Genomic DNA, 23,866 nt, shown 5'->3' on the forward strand with positions numbered 1-23,866 from the left:
ACTGCTTTGGCCTGGCAAAGATACCTGCACAGATACAGCAGGTGGTGCGCTAAATGGTGGTCCTACACTGCCGGAAGGGATGTTGCGTTGATGACTAGCTTCATTGGCCGAGGGTGCAACAACCTTAAGGGACGTTTGGTAGTTAGTCCAAGCTTTCAAATGCATGGTGGTTAAATGTCTATGCATGCAACTAGTATTGAGACTTTTCAGATTCTGACCTCTGCTTAAGGAAGTAGAACATTTTTGACAGATGACTTTGCGCTGATCAATTGGATGTTGTTTAAAAAAATGCCAGACTGCACTCTTTCTAGCATCGGATACCTTTTCAGGCATTGCAGACTGAGCTTTAACCGGATGGCCACGCTGTCCTCCACCAGGTTTTGGCTTTGCCACGCGTTTTGGGCAAGATACGGGCCCGGCAGATGGAACCTGTGGCGATGTTGATGCCTGCTGCGGCCCCTCCTCCTCCTCTGCTTCAGAACTGCTGCCGCCTGCACCCTGTTCCCCCAATGGCTGCCAATCGGGGTCAAGAACTGGGTCATCTAATAACTCTTCTTGTACCTCCTGCGCAACTTCGTCTGTGTCACCGTGTCGTTCGGTGGTATAGCGTTCGTGATGGGGCAACATAGTCTCATCAGGGTCTGATTCTTGATCAGCACCCTGCGAGGGCAATGTTGTGGTCTGAGTCAAAGGACCAGCATAGTAGTCTGGCTGTGGCTGTGCGTCAGTGCACTCCATGTCAGATTCAATTTGTAATGGGCATGGACTGTTAACTGCTTCACTTTCTAAGCCAGGGACGGTATGTGTAAAGAGCTCCATGGAGTAACCCGTTGTGTCGCCTGCTGCATTCTTCTCTGTTGTTGTTTTTGCTGAAGAGGACAAGGAAGTGACTTGTCCCTGACCGTGAACATCCACTAACGACGCGCTGCTTTTACTTTTACCAGTTTCACGAGAGGAGGCAAAAGAGCTAGAGGCTGAGTCAGCAAGATAAGCCAAAACTTGCTCTTGCTGCTCCGGCTTTAAAAGCGGTTTTCCTAATCCCAGAAAAGGGAGCGTTCGAGGCCTTGTGTAGCCGGACGACGAACCTGGCTCCACAGCTCCAGACTTAGGTGCAATATTTTTTTCCCCACGACCACCTGATGCTCCACCACTACCACTACCCTCATTACCAGCTGACAATGAACGCCCCCGGCCACGACCTCTTCCACTAGACTTCCTCATTGTTTTAAAAACGTAACCAAACTAACGTTATTTGTTGCAGTCACACAACTTACACGGTGAGCTATAACTTCAGTATGATTTAGCTACCCCTTTACAGGTTGGTGAGACCACAGCGAAAATCAGGCCCAATGTTACACACTCTTTTTTTGGTGGCTGCAAATTAGAGAGATGCCCCACACGCAGGACTGTCACTGAAGCACAAATGTTAATATTAATGTCACACTATTATTTTTTTTTTATTTTTATTTTTTTCAGGAACACTTTAGAAACCCCCCCCCAAAAAAAAAATTGATTTTTGCAGGGAGAATTTAGAAAACAAATGTAACAAACTATATGCTTTCTATGGGCCACTGAGTGAGAGATGACGCACACAGGAATCAGGAGTGGCACACAAGCCCAGAGGCCAATATTTTTCTACCAATGATTGATGGAGTTATTTTCTCTGGTAGATTTTGGAACCCAAATCAAGGAAAAAAAATATAGGCTTTCTATGGACCACAATTGGAGAGAGAGAGAGAGAGAGAGAGAGATGGCACACCCAGGAGTCAAGACTGGCACACAAGCAGAAAGGCCAATATTAATCTCCCACTGTTTTTTTTTTTTTTTTCAGGGAGACTTTAGAAAAAAAAATAATAAAAAAAATATGATTTTATCAGGAAGAATTTAGAAACCAAATAAAATAAAATGATTTTTTCAGGGAGAATTTATAAAACAAATAAAAACAAAAATAGGCGTTCTATGGCCCACTGACTGAGAGATGACGCACACAGGAATCAGGAGTGGCACACAAGCCCAGAGGCCAATATTTTTCTACCAATGATTGATGGAGTTATTTTCTCTGGTAGATTTTGGAACCCAAATCAAGGAAAAAAAATATAGGCTTTCTATGGACCACAATTGGAGATAGAGAGAGAGAGAGAGAGAGAGAGAGAGAGATGGCACACCCAGGAGTCAAGACTGGCACACAAGCAGAAAGGCCAATATTAATCTCCCACTGTTTTTTTTGGTTGTTTTTTTTTTTTTTTTTTCAGGGAGACTTTAGAAAAAAAAATAATAAAAAAAATATGATTTTATCAGGAAGAATTTAGAAACCAAATAAAATAAAATGATTTTTTCAGGGAGAATTTATAAAACAAATAAAACCAAAAATAGGCGTTCTATGGCCCACTGACTGAGAGATGACGCACCCAGGAGTCAAGACTGGCACACAAGCAGAAAGGCCAATATTAATCTCCCACTGTTTTTTTTTTTTTTTTTCAGGGAGACTTTAGAAAAAAAAATAATAAAAAAAATATGATTTTATCAGGAAGAATTTAGAAACCAAATAAAATAAAATGATTTTTTCAGGGAGAATTTATAAAACAAATAAAACCAAAAATAGGCGTTCTATGGCCCACTGACTGAGAGATGACGCACCCAGGAGTCAAGACTGGCACACAAGCAGAAAGGCCAATATTAATCTCCCACTGTTTTTTTTTTTTTTTTTTTTTTTTTCAGGGAGACTTTAGAAAAAAAAATAATAAAAAAAATATGATTTTATCAGGAAGAATTTAGAAACCAAATAAAATAAAATGATTTTTTCAGGGAGAATTTAGAAAACAAATAAAACCAAAAATAGGCGTTCTATGGCCCACTGACTGAGAGAGAGAGAGAGATGGAACGCTTAGTACTGGCACACAAGCCCAAAGGGCAATATTAATCTCCCTTTTTTTTCCAGGGAGAATTTCTAAAACCCCCCCAAAAAAAAAAAATAGGCTTTCTATGGCCCACTATTTGTGAGAGAGATGGGACGCTCAGGACTGGCACAGATGGCACGCTCAGGACTGGCACAGAAGCCCAGAGGCCAATATTAATCTCCCTTTTTTTCTGGGAGAATTTATAAAACCAAAAAAATATTTAAATAGGCTTTCTATGGCCCACTATTTGTGAGAGAGATGGGACGCTCAGGACTGGCACAGATGGCACGCTCAGGACTGGCACAGAAGCCCAGAGGCCAATATTAATCTCCCTTTTTTTCTGGGAGAATTTATAAAACCAAAAAAATATTTAAATAGGCTTTCTATGGCCCACTATTTGTGAGAGAGATGGCACGCTCAGGACTGGCACAGATGGCACGCTCACAACTGGCACACAAGCCCAGAGGCCAATATTAATCTCCCTTTTTTCAGGGAAAATTTATAAAACAAAAAAAAAAATTAAATAGGCTTTCTATGGCCCACTATTTGTGAGAGAGATGGCACGCTCAGGACTGGCACAGATGGCACGCTCACAACTGGCACACAAGCCCAGAGGCCAATATTAATCTCCCTTTTTTTCAGGGAGAATTTATAAAACCAAAAAAAAAATTAAATAGGCTTTCTATGGCCCACTATTTGTGAGAGAGATGGCACGCTCAGGGCTGGCACAGATGGCACGCTCAGGACTGGCACACAAGCCCAGAGGCCAATATTAATCTCCCTTTTTTTCAGGGAGAATTTATAAAACCCAAAAAAAAATAAAATAGGCTTTCTATGGCCCACTATTTGTGAGAGAGATGGCACACTCAGGACTGGCACACAAGCCCAAAGGCCAATATTAATCTCCCACTGTATTTTTATCAGGGAGAATTTATACACCCCACAAAAAAAAATACAGAAAAATGAAAAGGCTTTCTATGGCCCACTATGTGAGAGAGATGGCACACACAGGGATGGCACTCTAGCAGAAATGCCAAATTGCCAATCTTAATCTCCCACCAAAAAAAAAAAAAAAAAAAAACCAGGGAATGTCCTACAATTACTATCTCCCTGCCTGCAGTAATCTCAGCCAGGTATGGCAGGCAGCTACTATCTCCCTGCCTGCAGTAATCTCAGCCAGGTATGGCAGGCAGCAATAAGGAGTGGACTGATGCACAAATGAAATAAAAAGTGTGGACAAACAAAAAAGATAGCTGTGCAGAAAGGAAGGAACAAGAGGATTTGTGCTTTGAAAAAAGCAGTTGGTTTGCACAGCGGCGTACACACAGCAATGCAGCTATCAGGGAGCCTTCTAGGGCAGCCCAATGAGCTACAGCGCTGAGGGGAAAAAAAAAAAAAAAAAAACTTCCACTGTCCCTGCACACCGAGGGTGGTGTTGGACAGTGCAAATCGCTACAGCACAAGCGGTTTGGTGGTTAATGGACCCTGCCTAACGCTATCCCTGCTTCTGACAAAGCGGCAGCAACCTCTCCCTAAGCTCAGATCAGCAGCAGTAACATGGCGGTCGGCGGGAACGCCTCTTTATAGCCCCTGTGACGTCGCAGACAGCAAGCCAATCACTGCAATACCCTTCTCTAAGATGGTGGGGACCAGGACCTATGTCATCACGCTGCCCACACTCTGCGTTTACCTTCATTGGCTGAGAAATGGCGCTTTTCGCGTCATTGAAACGCGACTTTGGCGCGAAAGTCGCGTACCGCATGGCCGACCCCGCACAGGGGTCGGATCGGGTTTCATGAAACCCCGACTTAGCCAAAAGTCGGCGACTTTTGAAAATGTTCGACCCGTTTCGCTCAACCCTACTGAAGAGCCGATTCCCAAAAAAAACCCCGAAGTCCCATCACTACGGATCACCAAAAAGAGCCGGACTGCCCATCACTAGTCCCTCCGCCTTTCAGCAGTGTGTGTGGTGCGGCTGGTGCCGGCTCAGGCCAATGACTCCTCCCATACGCACTGCACAGGGTAGTGATTGCACCATGTGACACACACTGACCCTCCCCTTTATTGGTAATTGGTACCTCCCGGTGGTTGTCATATGACAGTGAGGTTAGAGAAGTGGTAGAGTGTATCTCTGGAGATGTCGGGGGTGATGCCGAGCTCCGCGCTGGTGTCCTGCCTGCTGCTCACACTGTGTGTCGCCTGCCTGGCCCAGGACGTTCCCCCGGTGAGTGGGACCCGCAGCAATGTCTGTACCGGGCAGGGAGGCTTGTCACGGGTTACTGTGCTGAGCCGTTTCCGGGTGCTGCGGTGTGAGCAGAGAACTGTGTGCCGTATATATACAGTTCTGTTACCGCAGAGGTCTGTGTGTGCCGTATATATACAGTGCTGTTACCGCAGAGGTCTGTGTGTGCCGTATATATACAGTGCTGTTACCGCAGAGGTCTGTGTGTGCCGTATATATACAGTGCTGTTACCGCAGAGGTCTGTGTGTGCCGTGTATATGCGGTGCTGTTACCGCAGAGGTCTGTGTGTGCCGTATATATACAGTGCTGTTACCGCAGAGGTCTGTGTGTGCCGTGTATATATACAGTTCTGTTACCGCAGAGGTCTGTGTGTGCCGTGTATATGCGGTGCTGTTACCGCAGAGGTCTGTGTGTGCCGTATATATACAGTTCTGTTACCGCAGAGGTCTGTGTGTGCCGTATATATACAGTGCTGTTACCGCAGAGGTCTGTGTGTGCCGTGTATATATACAGTTCTGTTACCGCAGAGGTCTGTGTGTGCCGTGTATATACGGTGCTGTTACCGCAGAGGTCTGTGTGTGCCGTGTATATACGGTGCTGTTACCGCAGAGGTCTGTGTGTGCCGTGTATATGCGGTGCTGTTACCGCAGAGGTCTGTGTGTGCCGTATATATACAGTGCTGTTACCGCAGAGGTCTGTGTGTGCCGTGTATATATACAGTTCTGTTACCGCAGAGGTCTGTGTGTGCCGTATATATACAGTGCTGTTACCGCAGAGGTCTGTGTGTGCCGTGTATATATACAGTTCTGTTACCGCAGAGGTCTGTGTGTGCCGTGTATATACGGTGCTGTTACCGCAGAGGTCTGTGTGTGCCGTGTATATACGGTGCTGTTACCGCAGAGGTCTGTGTGTGCCGTATATATACAGTGCTGTTACCGCAGAGGTCTGTGTGTGCCGTGTATATATACAGTTCTGTTACCGCAGAGGTCTGTGTGTGCCGTGTATATACGGTGCTGTTACCGCAGAGGTCTGTGTGTGCCGTGTATATACGGTGCTGTTACCGCAGAGGTCTGTGTGTGCCGTGTATATGCGGTGCTGTTACCGCAGAGGTCTGTGTGTGCCGTATATATACAGTGCTGTTACCGCAGAGGTCTGTGTGTGCCGTGTATATATACAGTTCTGTTACCGCAGAGGTCTGTGTGTGCCGTATATATACAGTGCTGTTACCGCAGAGGTCTGTGTGTGCCGTGTATATATACAGTTCTGTTACCGCAGAGGTCTGTGTGTGCCGTGTATATACGGTGCTGTTACCGCAGAGGTCTGTGTGTGCCGTGTATATACGGTGCTGTTACCGCAGAGGTCTGTGTGTGCCGTGTATATGCGGTGCTGTTACCGCAGAGGTCTGTGTGTGCCGTGTATATACGGTGCTGTTACCGCAGAGGTCTGTGTGTGCCGTGTATATACGGTGCTGTTACCGCAGAGGTCTGTGTGTGCCGTGTATATACGGTGCTGTTACCGCAGAGGTCTGTGTGTGCCGTGTATATACGGTGCTGTTACCGCAGAGGTCTGTGTGTGCCGTATATATACAGTGCTGTTACCGCAGAGGTCTGTGTGTGCCGTGTATATACGGTGCTGTTACCGCAGAGGTCTGTGTGTGCCGTGTATATACGGTGCTGTTACCGCAGAGGTCTGTGTGTGCCGTGTATATGCGGTGCTGTTACCGCAGAGGTCTGTGTGTGCCGTATATATACAGTGCTGTTACCGCAGAGGTCTGTGTGTGCCGTGTATATACGGTGCTGTTACCGCAGAGGTCTGTGTGTGCCGTGTATATGCGGTGCTGTTACCGCAGAGGTCTGTGTGTGCCGTGTATATGCGGTGCTGTTACCGCAGAGGTCTGTGTGTGCCGTGTATATGCGGTGCTGTTACCGCAGAGGTCTGTGTGTGCCGTGTATATGCGGTGCTATTACCGCAGAGGTCTGTGTGCTCGGAGCTGGTCTCCCGCCCTTGTCGCTGTACGTTGTAATTATAATGACGATGACTCCAGTGTTACACAACCTCTCTATCGTCCCTGTACCGCAGCTTCACAACTTTTGGCCCAGGGAATCCGCAGGAGGAAAAACCATAACCAAACTTTAACCCAGGGAACAACTACAAAGTATTCTTTCAAAATGGTCAAAAAACATTCTGTGCCCCCCAGATTAGAAAGAGCGCTCCTGTCCCGTACCCCCAGATTAGAAAGAGCGCTCCTGTCCCGTACCCCCAGATTAGAAAGAGCGCTCGCGTCACGTACCCCCTGATTAGAAAGAGCGCTCGCGTCACGTACCCCCTGATTAGAAAGAGCGCTCGCGTCCCATACCCCAGATTAGAAAGAGCGCATGTCCCGTACCCAATGATTAGAAAGAGCGCTCGCGTCCCATGCCCCCCTGATTAGAAAGAGAGCGTGTCCCGTACCCCCTGATTAGAAAGAGTGCGCGCCTCCTGTACCCCTTGATTAGAAAGAGCGCTCGCGTCCCGTACCCCCTGATTAGAAAGCGCTCGCGTCCCGTACCCCCTGATTAGAAAGCGCTCGCGTCCCGTACCCTCTGATTAGAAAGAGCGCTCGCGTCCCGTACCCCCTGATTAGAAAGCGCTCCCGTGCCGTACCCCCTGATTAGAAAGAGCGCTCCCGTCCCGTACTCCCTCATTAGAAAGAGCGCTCGCGTCCTGTACCCCTCATTAGAAAGAGCGCTGCCGTCCCATACCCCGATTAGAAAGAGCGCACGTCCCGTGCCCCCTGATTAGAAAGAGTGCTCGCATCCCGTAATCCCTGATTAGAGTGCTTGCGTCCTGTACCCCCTCATTAGAAAGAGCGCGTGTCCCGTACCCACTGATTAGAAAGAGCGCGTCCTGTGACCCCACCCCTGACTAGATAGGGCGTGCGCGTCCCGTGCCCCCCTGATTAGAGCACTCGCGTCCTGTGCCCCCCTGATTAGAAAGTGCGCGTGCGCGTCCTGTGCCCCCCTGATTAGAGCGCTCGCGTCCCGTGCCCCCTGATTAGAAAGAGCGCTCACGTCCCGTACCCCCTGATTAGAAAGAGCGCTCGCGTCCTGTACCCCCTCATTAGAAAGAGCGCTCGCGTCCTGTACACCCTCATTAGAAAGGGCGCGTGTGTCCCGTACCCACTGATTAGAAAGAGCGCACGTCCCGTGCCTCCTGATTAGTAAAGACCGCGCGCGTCCTGTGACCCCACCCCTGACTAGATAGGGCGTGCGCATCCCGTGCCCCCCCTGAATAGAGCACTCGCGTCCTGTGCCCCCGATTAGAAAGAGCGTGTGCGCGTCCTGTGCCCCCCTGATTAGTAAGAGCATGCGTCCCATGCCCCCTTGACTAGAAAGGGGGTGCGCATCCCGTGACCCCACCCCTAACTAGAATGGGTGCGTGCATCCTGTTACCCCACTGACTAGAAACAAACTGTGCTGGCTATAATATAAAAAAAGCTATAATGTACAAAATCCACTGTGCTCCCCAGACATATGACTAAACAAACATTGTGCCCCCTGAATAAAACAAGAAGCTCTTCTGGCATCATCTGTGAACAGATGTGAGCGCTAGGCTGGAGATGGCTTCCTGCACCTCACTGGTTATTCAGTTGTATCTGTGTAAATGAAATCTGTCGTTAGATTCCAGGTGGGGACTGTAAGGACAGACCCCAAAAGTTCATGGACCTAAAGTCTGGGACTATAGGAAGAGACTGGGCCAGGCCGCTCCAGCTAACTGACAAGTCTCCACCATGTTTGACAGGTCTCCTCTTACATACAATCACCTGGAGAGAGGTGGAGACACGCTGTCAGGAGGCGGGCCAGCTGTCAGGAGGTGGAGACACGCTATCAGGAGGCGGGCCAGCTGTCAGGAGGTGGAGACACGCTGTCAGGAGGCGGGCCAGCTGTCAGGAGGCGGGCCAGCTGTCAGGAGGCGGGCCAGCTGTCAGGAGGCGGGCCAGCTGTCAGGAGGCGGGCCAGCTGTCAGGAGGTGGAGACACGCTGTCAGGAGGCGGGCCAGCTGTCAGGAGGTGGAGACACGCTGTCAGGAGGCGGGCCAGCTGTCAGGAGGTGGAGACACGCTGTCAGGAGGCGGGCCAGCTGTCAGGAGGTGGAGACACGCTGTCAGGAGGCGGGCCAGCTGTCAGGAGGTGGAGACACGCTGTCAGGAGGCGGGCCAGCTGTCAGGAGGTGGAGACACGCTGTCAGGAGGCGGGCCAGCTGTCAGGAGGTGGAGACACGCTGTCAGGAGGCGGGCCAGCTGTCAGGAGGTGGAGACACGCTGTCAGGAGGCGGGCCAGCTGTCAGGAGGTGGAGACACGCTGTCAGGAGGCGGGCCAGCTGTCAGGAGGTGGAGACACGCTGTCAGGAGGTGGAGACACGCTGTCAGGTCTCTTTCTATGGTAAAAATTGGTTAAAGAAAAATACCAAGTAGGGTGGAAAAAACACAAAAAATAATTTTCTATTTTGGCAAATTGTACTGTTATATTTTAATGAATTGTACACAATGATGTCAAATATGTTTATATTGTACATTTTTATTTTTTAATTAGAAAAAGATCGGTCATTTAATTATTTTATTATTTAGTAATATGTTTAAAAACCTTTTTTTTTAAATAAATTTTTACTTTTACTAGTCCCCTTAGTGGTATTGAACCTGCGATACTAAATAGTAAAGTAATGCAGTACTGATCTCCTGTGAGCCCAGGTATAGATGGGGGTGTCAGACGACTGGTACCCAAACTATTGTGCTGCGCCATCGCACCATTTAAATGCCACTGGCAGATTGACACAGCTAGCACTGCCCCCCTTACGTTCTGGGAGGGGGGATTACAGTTACAATAGCAGAAGAGACACAAGATCATCATGTCTGAACCCGCAGTCACCTCTCCGCAGTATGGCCACTGGCTACATAGTGCTCCATGCCTCCTCACTATGCCGCTCGTGGGCTTCCTGCGGGGAGTGAAAGTGAGTTCAGAGATGATCATTCTCCATCATTGGCTTAGGTAGTGAAATGGACGTGTCTGAATGCAATGGCTTCGTCTTGGCAGGTGGGCTCAAATAATCTCTCAAAATGTATCTATGGCTCTGCACACTGCAGTCACAGATTTCTGCACGTTGTTTGCTATTAAATTAATATAAAATATCCAATAATATTGTCACATGCATAACTAAGACCTAATGACCTCATTGCTGGGAATGTCTTGTTTCAGTACACAGAAGATTGCAGAAGTGGAACGTACCCCCCCAGTGGACCAACGTACGTACCGTTACCCTTCATGGGAAGTAAACGTTAATCCGGTACTTGTAGTAGATTTACATCTGGTTTATGAGCTAGTTATCTGATTGTGAGCAGGCTCTGACTTCTGCCGTTACCTCTATAGATGATAATAAGCAGGTGACAGATATATCTAGGACTTGTTGCAATCAAACATGTCCAGTGGGTGCAACCTGCCATCAAAAATCTCATCTGCACTGTATGTTACTCATGCTGACTACCTCTGCCTCACCACTGAGGCCAAAAGTTGTCGGCGGCGGTCACATGAGCTGATGTTGTGACATCACTGCTGCTTGTCAGTAAAGGTTGGAGCAGCGGTAGAGAGGCGGTGCTGGACGGCAGAGGGCTGTTATCAGCCAAGTGGACCCTCTCCAGGCTATTAATATCTGCCCTCAGTCACTGGCTTTACTACTCTGGCGGAGAAAATTGCGCGGGAGCCCACGCCAATTTTTTCCGCCATTTAACCCTTTAATTTAATAGCTAGAACGGCCAAATTTTGCAGATACACACTACTGACATTAGTAGTGTGGAATATGCAAAAAAAAGGGATATGAGATGGTTTACTGTATGTAAACCATGTCTCATATCATGTCGGGTTTTAGGAAGGAGAAAGCAAAAGACGGCAATTGAATTACCGTCTTTAAAGCTGTATAGCGCTGGATGAATATATATATATACATATATGTGTCTACTGATATATATATATATATATATATATATATATATATATATATTTATTTGTGTTTTTTTTTTGTTTGTCTTTTTACACATGGATCCCTTGTATAGCCGTATGTCTGTTTTGCAAGCCTGCGAGAAAAACACGCAGTACGGATGCCATACGGATTACATACGGAGGATGCCATGCGCAAAAAACGCTGACACACCCTGCTTACGGAGGAGATACGGACCACTATTTTGGGGACTTTTCAGCGTATTACGGCCGTAATATACGGACCGTATTGTCTTACGCCGAGTGTGACTCCAGCCTAAGGATAGCTGATCATTGTGTGACTGGTCAGGGTCCTACACCCGGCACGTCTCCGAGCTGGAATGAGGTGGGACGGAGCGGAGCAGTCACTTTGAGTCCAGAACGCATCTTTGCTCAGTGATTGGTGTGATCAGACGTCATCATCCGATCGCTCCGATCAGTGCTGGGGCTGGTGACGCTGCCATGGCCTAGCACCAGCCTGTGATCAGTGCTGTGATATTACCAATCTTAAGCTGGCGCTCAGATTTTAGGCAATGTGATTGGCTGTTCAGTGTGGCAACGGGCACAGGAGCCCCGCAGTCAGAATCACAGGCACCTTAATGCAGTCACCGTGCCTCTGGTCATGGTGCCTCATGTTCGCCAGGACGTATCTATATGTCCAAGGTCGGAAACCCCTTCCCAGCCAGCACGTATGGATATGTCAAAGGTCATGAAAGGGATAAGATGGCAACCCATCGGCACCTAAACATCACATTGCAAAAGGTGCCAGTAGGCTTTAGTGCACGCTCAGCGGGAATCAGCCGATTCAACTGCTGTTGTCAATGATTGAGAGCCGCAGCTATATGGTGCAATTGAATCTGTCAGCAGAATTTTGCTATGCAATCTGATAGCAGCATGATATAGTTGCAGGGACCCTGATAACAGCGATGTCACTTACTGGACTGCTTTTGCAGTCTTGTGCCTCCTAGTCCCCCTGCTCTGTGTAACCCCACCACTTATTGGTAGCTTTCTGTGGACATGGTTTAGAGGCAGAAAACTGGCAATCAGTGGTGAGGACGGGATATACAGAGCTCAGCATTCAGAGAACTGCTAGATCTGCAGCAGAGCAAACAGTGATTTTATCAGAAGGACAGCATGCAGATCAGCAAGTGATAATTCACTGGAATCAGGATCTCCGTTCTGTCACTACATTCTTCTTCTTTCAGATTACATAGCAGAAATCTGTCACCAGATTTTTGCTTTTAAGCAACTTGAGGCGTCTTATTTTGCCTGTTGTTGGGAATTGCCACCGGACATGCCATAAATGCATCCAATAGCAGTGGTGCAGCTGGACAGTGTGGTCCTCAGAGCACATAAGCTGGTATAATGCATGGTACCACACTGGAGTGTTGGGGAGAAGCTTGGATACATAGGCTAGCCTGGTAATCCCATCTGCTGACAATATATTGTACAACTGTAAACATGTTCTTTTTCTGTATTAGAAATTGTCCCAATAAAATAGTCCAAGTTATCTATAACTACGTGATTTCAGAACAGACGGTGGTAAATAATATGGCCACAGTTACCGCCCATAGGAGATGGGGATCGGCTGTCTGACACCTCTCCTATTGAGAAAATGGGACAAAAAAAACATTTATTTGTCATAACTGTCACTGCCCTTACAGATACCAAGGAAATATACCATGGTACACCGTAAATCTGGACCAAGCACCAAGGGAAAGATGGCAGAAGATAATAGCCGATAAGAAACAGCCAGTGAGTGTGGAAAGTCTGCAATGTTGTTAATTCAGATGTCAACAGGTTTTATTGTTGGAATAGGACTTTTTTCTTAAAAAAATAAAATAAAATAATAATAAAAAGTGCTCACTTGCTTAAACCTATAAGTAGAAAAGAACCGGATGACTGGCGTATCTGTATTTACAGGGTCCATGTAGATGGTTCTTTTGCTCAACTTAACCCCTTAGTGACAGAGCCAATTTGGTACTTAATGACCGAGCCAATTTTTACATTTCTGACCACTGTCACTATGTGGTTATATCTCTCGAACGTTTCAACTGATCCCAGTGATTCTGATTCATGACATATTGTACTTCATGTTAGTGGCGACATTTCTTCAATATAACTTGCATTTATTTATGATAAAAACGGAAATTTGGCAAAATGTTTTTGAATTTTGCAGTTGTCAGAGTTGTCTCCTTCGCCTCATTGGGGGCCACAGACCGTGGTGTATGCCACTAGGAGGCTGACACTAAGTGATACAAAGAAGGTTCTATCCTCCCTGCAGTATACACCCTCCTGCTGGCTCCCAGCTAACCAGTCCTTGCTTAGTGTCCGTAGAAGGCACACGGACGGGTCTGCTATTCAGACCCAAAACTCTTTATTATTTTACTTTTACCTTTTTACATTTTTTTTTTTATTTTTACTTTTTACAACGGACGAAGGGGCGACTGATCCTTTCAAGGCTCCGATCTCCCCAATCCATCAACAGGCGAGCACGGAGAGTGTCACCTCTCCGTATCCTCTCCTGCGACGTGCCACGCCTGGGCTGATTGATTCTAGGGGCGACGGGTCCATTCAAGGGCACCGATCTCCCCACACCCTGAACGGACGCTTTGTGCATGGCTGAGTTTACTAGAGTAGCTTTGTGTATATGAGGCAGCTGGTTGTATGTTTTAAATAGCAAGGTGTTGTAGTGATCCTAACAGGCAGTGACTGATCGGTGCATGAGATGTAGGAGTCAATCTATAGGCTTGAGCGCTATAGCAGCGTAAAATCAATATAAAGGAGGGGATATCAGACTAGTTACTAATAACTTATTTTTTACTTCCCACAGCTAACCGCAATGATTCAGCAAATTAAGGACCTGGTGAAATTTTTCTTCCATGGTGAGAAACTTATCGACTTAGTAGACACTAAATTGGTAAGTTTACAGTGCTGAGGTCTCATTGATGTGCTATTATCACTGATGGCCTGGGCTAGGTTTTAGGGGCTTGGAAAGGAATCGTGGTTCGCCTCTGTTCACATCAGCGTTGTGGCTTCCACTTATATCAGTCAGCTTGCAGTAGTTTGTCCCATATTTCGGAAAAGTCTCACTCATTCAAGTCTATGGGTCATAAAAAGATCAGGTCCCATACAGATCAACAGTGCTGTATATCATCTGGTGTTACAGATGCGTCACACAGCAACATAGTTTCTGATCTAATAATATGGCCGTCACTGATGGGCTGTAAGCCAGACGCGGTGCACTACACGTACCTGTGTGACTGGCCCAAGCGTTATCCGTGTGCAGGTATAATACTGGGCGACCACCCTCACCATGAATGGTAGTCGTGACTGGTCGTTTCATCAGTACGTTCCACCTGTGCTGCCCCCGCCTTTATCAATGGGGGCTGCAGATTGTGTAAGTGCTTGTGTTTTCTGACCTGTGTTGGTAACTATGGCTGCCTTTTTTTCTGCGATGTTTTTTCCATGTAGTAAGGCAGCTAAAGTTTTGGCTCCTGGCCTTTTTTCTTAGGACAGTTCTACATTACACAGACGGATTAATCTGCCCTTACAATGGCTGCAGATCCTGATCAGGAGTCTTGTTAGATATCAAAAGCATCGACTGTATGTCGCTATGTGGCTGCAATATTGTGCAAGAATGGGTCCATATTATACTTGCGTGAACCCGGACTCCATAGTGTTCTGGTCCCTAAGATTAAAAGGAGACTGGCACAATTTACTGGCATTCAATATACCGTGGCATTTTACGGAACGTTCTTACTAGATGCGTGACTATCAGAATACAGGAAAGCTAATGTGTGACATGTATGTCTTGCAGCCAGCTCTTCTTGGAAATCTTCCACCACCTTTTGATGAAGAAATGAAAGGAATTGCTGAAGCCTCCGGACTTCCACTAGGTATCTGTGAGCTGCGATATAAACCCTGTAGAAAGAAGGGAAATAATGTATAAAAATCCTTCAGCAGCGCTGTGCTGAGCTTCATAGGAGACCATCAGTTTTCATAGATAGTGTAGTATTGTATTATAAAGTCCATTAATCCCTTCACACCTGGGCCATTTTCCATTTTTTTCCTTTTTTGTTTTTTTTTTCTCTTTTTCTTCCAAGAGCCATAACTTTTTTTATATTTTTCCATCAATATTGCCGTGCAAGGGCCTGTTTTTTGTGGGACGAGTTGTACAGTACTTTTGAATGAGACCGTTTATTTTACCATATACTGTGCTAGAAAACGGGGGAAAAATCCAAGTGCTGTGAAATTGCTTAAAAAGTGCAATTCCACAATTGATTTTTGGGTTGTGTTTTTTTTTTTTTTTTTTTTTTTAATACAAAGTTCACTATTGGTAAAATTGACAATTGACCTGCCAATATGATTCTCCAGGTCAGTACAAGTATGCAGACACTAAATATATATGAACAGATCTAGATAACAATGCACAGCGTTGGGCAACTATGAACACTTGTACCCATACAGGGAATTAGTTCTAAGAAGTTCAGTGCAAGAACGCCAGTAACCCATACAGAGAAAAGATTGCGCATAAAAGAACCAACAAATGTACTAAAAAGTTTTATTAAACAATTTGTATTAAGAAATGATATCTGATACAATAATATAGGATAAGACCGTAGTGGAGCCACAGGTCAGAGGCAAAGAAATGAATCCAGATACCCACTCCAAACAGTTGTATACATGTATCATGGTTAGATATTATGCCATTGTAAAACTAAGTAAAGCCACTGGTGAATATCACCGAAGGGTAAATAGAGAATAGTGGTAGAAGATGATTACCGCAGACCTGCGGTGCCATGACCCCAAACATGTACAATTTGTTCTTATTTATTTTATTTTTATTGAAGCGGTAGAAAAAATTTCGGAAATTTGTATAAAAGAATTTTTTTTTTTTTTTTACTTTTGATGCCATTTTCCAAGACCCGTAACGTTTTCATTTTTTGGTCAATGGTGCTGTATGGCGGCTCATTTTTTGCACCCCAAGATGACGTTTTTACTCATACAATTTTAGGGTAGATACAATGCTTTTATCAACTATTATTGCATTTCAGTTCTGCAAAAAAAAAAAAAAAAAGCGTAATTCTGGCTTTTCAATTTTTCTTTTTCTTGTTGCGCTGTTTACCAATCAGATTTATTTATTTAATATATTTTGTTACATCAGAGATTTCTAAACATAGCGATACGAAATATGTACTTTTTTTATTTTATTTTCAATGGGGTAAAAGGAGGATGGTTTGAACTTGTTAATTTTTTTTCATACTTTTAAAAACTTAAAAAAAACAAAAAAAAAACAATGTTTACTTTACTTTTTACTTCCCTTAAAGTTGAAGCTGCAATTGTCTGATCGCTTGTGCTATACATAGCTTAGCAGTGCTTTAACCCATTGGCACCCCATTATCAAATGACAGGAGCGCCAATAAGCGAGTGGAATGACAATCTTCTGGCCAGCATGTGTTAAATCCTGCTGTTGGTGATTGACAGCGGGATTTTACTGGTTAACAGTCGCGGCTTGAGCACTGCTCCACCCACGGCTGTTAAAGGCACATGATGGCTGATTAAATTAGCTGTCATGTGTCTGGGACAGATGCGGGCTCAGCGCGCAAGCCAACCTCAAAGGCAGGAACATGACATATGATGTAAATATGCATTGTAAAGGGGGCTAAAAATTGATATGAAAAATTTGAGTCACCACAAGCTATTTCACCAGTTTACAAATAAAGAAATAATTAAAAAAACATGTTTGGGATTGCAGTATCATTAAAGTACCATATACACTCGAGTATAAGCCGATAATTTTTCATCCCACTTTTTGGGCTGAAAGTGCCCCTCTCAGCTTGTACTCGAGGCATTGTCGGCGGGGGAGCGGCGGCTGTCACATACTCACCTGCTCCTGGCGCGGTTCTTGCATGTTCGATGGTCTCCAGGCAGCTCTTCCTGTGTTCAGTGGTCACATGGTACCGCTCATTAAAGTAATGAATATGGACGCATATTCATTACTGTAATGAGCGGTACATGATCACTGAACACAGGAAGATGCCGCTGGCTTCCGGAGACCATCTGACAGTGAGAAGCTGCCAGGCACCGCAGGTGAGTATAACGGGGGTGGGCATTGCGCGATATTCACCTCTCCCCATTCCACCGCTGCACGCTGTTCTGTCTTCCGTCCTCTGGCTGTGACTGTTCAGGTCAGAGGGCGCGATGACGTAGTTAGTGTGCGCGCTGCCCTCTGCCTGAACAGTCAGTGCAGAGGATGGAAGACCGAGCAGCTCGCAGCGGTGGAACGGGGAAGGTGAATATCGCAAGTGTCGGGGGCCTTAGCGAAGAGAGGTGAGTATGTGATTTTTTTTATTTTAATCGCAGCAACAGCATATGGGGCATAATCTGTGGAGCATCTTATGGGGCCATCAACTTTTATGCAGCATTGTATGGGGCAAATGTTTCTATGGAGCATCTTATGGGGCCATTATTAACGTTTGAGCAGCATTATATGGGGCATATTTTAATATGGAGCATTTTATGGGGCGTATTTTGTATGGAGCATCTTATGGGGCCCATCATGAACTGTATGGAGCATTATATGATTCAATATGGATATTCAAAAACACTTAACCTACTGATGTCTCAATTAATTTTACTTTCTTTATCGCCTCTCATTGGGGGACACAGGAACCATGGGTGTATGCTGCTGCCACTAGGAGGCTGACACTATGCAAATAAAAAAAGTTAGCTCCTCCTCTGCAGTGTACACCCCACCGACTGGCATTATACTCTTCAGTTTAGCTTAGTGTCAGTAGGAGGTGGACACGGGTCTTTCATTAGACCCTTATCTACCTAAATGTGCGTCATTTCTTTTCAGATTTTTCCGGAGGGATACAGGGTGAACAGTCACACCTGTACTCCCACAATGCGGACTATGAGTACGGTGTGTACTGCCACCCCGTATGCTCATAGATCCCCCTCCAGGACCAAGAGCCTAGCACACAAGCGTGCTTAGAAGTCCGGTCCTGGGTCCGTCCCCCACCCACTCGCCCACCAGAGCCTGTCGGTTGCGGAGACGAGGACGTCCATCACAGCTCCGTGGACGTCTCAATCCCCTCAGGTTAGTAACTGCGTGGGATGTTTAGGTGAGTATTTCCCCTAAATTTCCCAGATCTTCCCCTTACTCCCTCCCAGTGTAGGGGAGTAGAAGTCCCTAAATGCGCTGCACTATCTTCTATGGCGGCGCTGATCTTATTTTAATAGGGATCCCATGGGCACCAAGATGAGCAACATATCTTCGTGCGGTGGCCTTTCAGGCCGCCGCGCTTCCTACGGAGCTACCCTCTTCAGCGGGGCCGCAGTGCCCTCCCTGCGGCCGCACTGCTCGGCAGCCGCAATGTCACCTCTTACAGGGGCAACGCTCACCCCTGCGGCCGCAATGCATCCTGTTCCTGCGCGGCGGCCTTGGCAGGCTGCCGCGCTACTTACTCCCTGCGGGCTTCGGCGCCGCGATCCTCTTTCTGGCGGCGCCGGCCTCTAATTTAGGTCCCGACTTCGGCAGGGGCCTACTTCGGCGCCGCAACCCTGACAATTCTGTTCTCCCTGGCGGCCCTGGCAGGCTGCCGCGCTGCTTTGCGGCGCACTGCTCCGGGGCCGCGGTCTCTTTTCCGGCGGCGGCGGCCTCTATCTAATTTAGGTCCTGGCTTCTGCCGGGGCCTACTTCTGGTACCGCGCTCCTCCACTTCTGCTTTCTTCAGGCGGGCTTTCTCCCGCCCGACAAACTGTGCCCTGCCATCTCCGCCCACCGGCGCCATCTGGGCTGACTCCGCCCCTTCCTCCACGCCGCTGCTGGAACACAGGGCAGGAGATTCCACACGCATTTTCGCCAAGAGCGTTCATCTCAGGGGGCACAGCACACCGTCTGCGCGGATTGCGACCAGAGGCCGCAGGGTAGGAACTCCACTTTTTCTGATCCACCGCAAGCGAACCTGGTATCCGTCTTCTCGTCGGCCGTGAGTAGCTCTGCACTGCAGACTGACACCCCCCTCTGCCCCACTGTCCCCTAACCCGCTGGCATTTTCTTCAGGGACTTCTCAAAATGTCTAATTCTAAAGGAGGCCGCTCTCGTCCCCCTACTTCTTCATCTTCTGCCTTAGTCAAGTACTTTGCATGTTCGTCCTGTAACGGCAAACTTCCCTCAGGTCAGCCCTCTCCGCTATGTCAGGCCTGCAGCAACCCGATTATTCCCACCACCCAGGATCCTCCGGCCGGTCCCCACGAGAGTGATACCCCCATCCCAGGGTGGGCCTCCTCTCTGTCACAATCAGTGGCCGATTTAACACGGGTGTCTCAATCCCTGGTATCCGTGCTGGATCGATTACCCCTGCAGACCCCCGCAGTAGCCAGCGGGTCGCAGGAGCCGCCGCCCGAGCCCTCCTTGATAAGCCACAAAAGGTCCAGACAGGAACGTCGGTCTGAGTCCTCTTCTCGCTCCATCTCCCCACACGGCCCTCCTCTGCGGTCAGCGTCCCCCCAATCCTCCTCCCCTGAGTCAGGCGAGGCATTCTCTGATGCGCCCTCGGAGGATATTTCGGAGCTGGATTCTAACCAAATCGCCACCATGAGGGATATGGGCCAGAATCTAATTGGAGCTATAAACCAAACCTGTGGCATCAAGGATTCCTCTACGGAACCCGCAGATCAGGCGGTTTCGTTTAGACGGGCCAAACCACCTTCCAAGTTTTTTGCTCCTCCTCCTGAATTCAAGGAAATCTTTTTCAGAGAGAGAGAGAGAACCCGACCAGACGTTTTCAGAGGGGAAAACGCCTGGGTGTGTTATATCCCTTTTCTCCAGAACTTACTGCCAATTGGACGGTCTCTCCCTCAGTAGATCCCCCTGTTTCCAGGCTGTCCACCAACACGGTGCTTCCACTGTCCGGCGGAGCATCTCTGAAGGATTCTAATGATAGTTATAGAATCCTTTGCGAAGTCAGCCTTTGAAGCGGCTGCAGCGGCTCTATGCCCAGCTTTTGCTTTTACTTGGGTCTCAAAATCCATTTCCAAATGGGCCAAAGATCTACGTCGAGGTATCCTGGACGGGGAGCCTCCCGTGCAACTAGCGGAGCTTGCCAACCAGATTTCCTACGCTGGTGAATACCTGGTCTCCGCCTCCCTAGATGCCGTGTCTTGTGCGGCTCAGGCTTCCAGCAATGCTGTTGCCATCCGCCGGACTGTTTGGCTCAAGGCCTGGCAGGCGGACTTATGTTCCAAAAAGTCCCTTACCAGTCTGCCCTTCAAGGGCTCTCGTCTCTTTGGTTCCCAGCTGGACCAAATCATTAAGGACGCCACCGGGGGTACAAGTTCTCTTCTCCCCCAGGCTAAGCCTCGTCGCCCTCCTCTTAGATGGCAGTTTCGGTCCTTTCGGCCTTTTCGTCGCTTCGCGGCGTCAAACTCCTTATCCCAGCAGCAACAGAGGCCACAGGCACGTCAAGAGAAGAAGGTGGTGTCCTTTAGGCTCACTCCATCCTGGCGTCCTCGCTACTCCCAGGGTAGATCCTCCAGGACTGGAAGATCCACCTCGGCATGACACTCGGCAAGACCCTAGCCCAACTCCCAGGTTGGGCGGCCGTCTTCTCTTTTTCAGGGACGTCTGGATTTCCGCAGTAGAGGACGCATGGGTCAGGGAAGTTGTATCCTCGGGATACAAGATAGAGTTCGTTTCTCGACCTCGGGATCATTTCCAAGAGATCCCGCTCTAGTTCCGGGTTTCTTCGCAGCCATCGCTTCTCTTCTCAAAGCCGGGGTAATCGTTCCTGACCCAGAAAAAGGAACGGTTCACGGGTTTCTACTGGAACCTTTTTGTGGTACCGAAAAAAAGACGGCAAGGTTCGCTCCATTCTGGACCTCAAATTGCTGAACACGAGAGTTCGTCTGAGACACTTCAGGATGGAATCCCTTCGTTCAGTAATTGCTTCCATGGAGGCTCAGGAATTTCTGTGCTCAATAGACATCCAGGACGCCTACCTCCATGTCCCGATATTTCCCGGACATCACCGATTCCTGCGCTTTGCGGTGCTCCGGGAACATTTTCAGTTCGTCACCCTGCCGTTCGGTCTTGCAACCGCTCCAAGGGTGTTCACGAAGATCATGGCGGCGCTGATGGCCATCTTGAGAGTCAGAGGCCTGGTCCTATTTCCATACCTCGACGACATCCTCATCAAGGCTCTGTCCTTTTCTCAAGCTCACGAAAGTCTGTCCATCGTTCTCGACACCTTAGCCTGTTTCGGGTGGCTGGTCAACCGGAAGAAGTCCTGCCTTATTCTTTCTCGGCGCATCATCTTTCTGGGCATGCTCTTTGACACTCGTCAGACCAAAGTCTTCCTTCCCAGAGACAAGAGATCCACTCTTTGTCGGGACATATGCTTGCTCCAGGGTCCTCGGCCTCCCTCCCTCCGATCGGCCATGAGGGTTCTGGGGAGGATGGTAGCAACTTTGGAAGCCATTCCCTTCGCCCAATTTCATTCGCGACCCCTTCAGCAAGCCATTCTGGCTCAGTGGGACAGGTCTGCCTTCTCCCTGGATCGTCCGATCCGACTCTCTTCTCGGGTCAAACGGTCTCTCAACTGGTGGCTATCGTCACCTCTCATCTCCCAGTGCAGGTCCTTCCTTCCAGTTCACTGGCAGGTGGTGACGACGGACGCCAGCCTCCTCGGCTGGGGTGCGGTTTTTCGCCACCTGACGGATCAGGGCCGTTGGTCGATGCAGGAGTCATCTCTGCCAATCAATGTCCTCGAGATTCGGGCCATCTTTCTGTCCCTCCGCCACTGGGAAAGGATTCTCAGGAGCCTGCCAATCCGGATCCAGACGGACAACGCCACGACTGTGGCATATGTCAACCATCAGGGGGGGACCCGGGGCTCCTTGGCCCTTGCCGAGGTATCCAAGATCCTCCTTTGGGCAGAGGCAACGGTTCCGGTGATATCCGCGGTGCATATCCCTGGCGTGGACAACTGGGCTGCCGACTTCCTCAGCCTCGAGGGCCTCGCGGCAGGGGAATGGTCCTTGCATCCAGAGGTCTTCCATTTGTCTTCGATGGGGGACTCCAGACGTGGATCTCACGGCGTCTCGACTGAACAGGAAGGTTCCGCAGTTCGTCTCCAGGTCTCGCGATCCTCTTGCAGTGGGCGTCGACGCCCTACCTGTTCCCACCCCTTCCATTACTTCCCAAACTGTTGAAAAAGATCAGAGCGGAAGGGGTGCCGGTCATCCTGATCGCCCCGGATTGGCCTAGGAGAGCTTGGTTCGCGGAGCTCGTCAATCTTCTCGTGGACGCTTCCTGGCGCCTTCCAGACAGGCCCAATCTGCTGTCTCAGGGTCCGATCTGCCACCCGAATTCTCGGTCGCTCAGTTTAACGGCGTGGCCGTTGAGACCGCAGTTCTAAGAGCGTTCCAGCCTTTCGGACCGGGTGATTCACACCATGATTCAGGCTAGGAAGCCTTCGTCTTCAGGAAGGCTTACTTCCGTTGGTGCGAGTCCAACCGTGTTTCATGTATGTCCTTTTCCCTGCCTTCCATTTTGGCCTTCCTTCAGGCAGGACTGGATTCGGGCCTGGCTCTTAGCTCCCTGAAGGGCCAGGTCTCTGCGCTTTCCATCCTCTTTCAGAAGACTTTAGCTTCTCGGCTACAGGTTAAGACCTTCCTTCAAGGAGTAGCCCACGCTGTCCCGCTGTACAGGGCCCCTGTGGATGCATGGGATTTAAACCTGGTACTGGACGTTCTGAGGGTTTCCCCCTTTGAGCCTCTTAGGGAGATTCCCCTATCAGTTCTATCTTGGAAGGTGGCCTTTCTTGTGGCCATCACTTCTATTCACCGCGTTTCAGAGTTGGCGGCCCTGTCTTGCCGACCTCCGTTCTTGGTCATTCACCAGGACAAGGTGGTCTTCCGGCCTCCACCTTCTTTTCTTCCTAAGGTGGTTTCCACCTTCCACCGCAACGAGGACATCGTTCTACCTTCCTTTTGTCCAGCTCCGACTCATCCTCTGGAGCGATCGTTGAACAAGCTGGACCTTGTCAGGGCAGTGAGGATCTACCTGGATAGAACGTCCACTTTCCGGAAGACGGATTCTTTTTTCGTCATTCTTGATGGCACGCGCAGAGGCCAACCGGCTTCTAAGGCGACTATTGCTCGCTGGATCAGAATGGCAATTTTGGAGGCTTACCGGGTCAAGAACAGAGTGACCCTCCTGGGATTAAGGCTCTCTACCCGGGCAGTCGGCGCCTCCTGGGCGGTGCACCACAGGGCTTCCGCCCTACAGCTTTGCAAAGCGGCAACTTGGTCTTCCATCCACACGTTCGCCAAATTTTACAAGGTCCATACCTACGCTTCGGCGGACGCCAGCCTAGGCAGAAGGATCTTGCAGGCGGCAGTGGTGAGTCCTCTGACCTGATGGAAGTCTGTTTTTCCCGCCCGTGGGACTGCTTTGGGACGTCCCATGGTTCCTGTGTGTCCCAATGAGAGGCGATAAAGAAAACAGGATTTTTAGTTTCTTACCGTAAAATCTGTTTCTTGGAGCCTCCATTGGGGGACACAGCTCCCTCCCAATGTTTTCTGTTGTTTTCTGTTCTATAACTGTTCTCACGTTTACAGTTCTGAAGTTTGTGTTTATGGTTTTCAACCTTGTTCATTATCTCCTACTGCTTTCTCACTAACTGAAGAGTATAATGCCAGTCGGTGGGGTG

At 48.4% G+C, this 23,866-nt stretch overlaps 1 protein-coding gene across 1 annotated transcript in view; it reads left to right on the top strand.

The window, feature by feature from the left end:
- The first annotated feature begins 4,965 nt into the window (after nt 1–4,965).
- ASAH1 (N-acylsphingosine amidohydrolase 1) overlaps nt 4,966–23,866 on the top strand; it is a 42,677-nt gene continuing 23,776 nt past the window's right edge. Inside the window, exons 1-5 of the mRNA XM_069744377.1 lie at nt 4,966–5,121; nt 10,371–10,417; nt 12,809–12,899; nt 13,978–14,064; nt 14,965–15,043. Coding sequence (XP_069600478.1) covers nt 5,035–5,121; nt 10,371–10,417; nt 12,809–12,899; nt 13,978–14,064; nt 14,965–15,043 — 391 coding nt within the window. The 5' untranslated portion in view covers nt 4,966–5,034. The remainder of the gene's footprint in view (nt 5,122–10,370; nt 10,418–12,808; nt 12,900–13,977; nt 14,065–14,964; nt 15,044–23,866) is intronic.

This window comes from Ranitomeya imitator, chromosome 1 (genome assembly GCF_032444005.1).
Source record: "Ranitomeya imitator isolate aRanImi1 chromosome 1, aRanImi1.pri, whole genome shotgun sequence".
In the NCBI taxonomy this organism is placed as follows: Eukaryota; Metazoa; Chordata; class Amphibia; order Anura; family Dendrobatidae; genus Ranitomeya; species Ranitomeya imitator.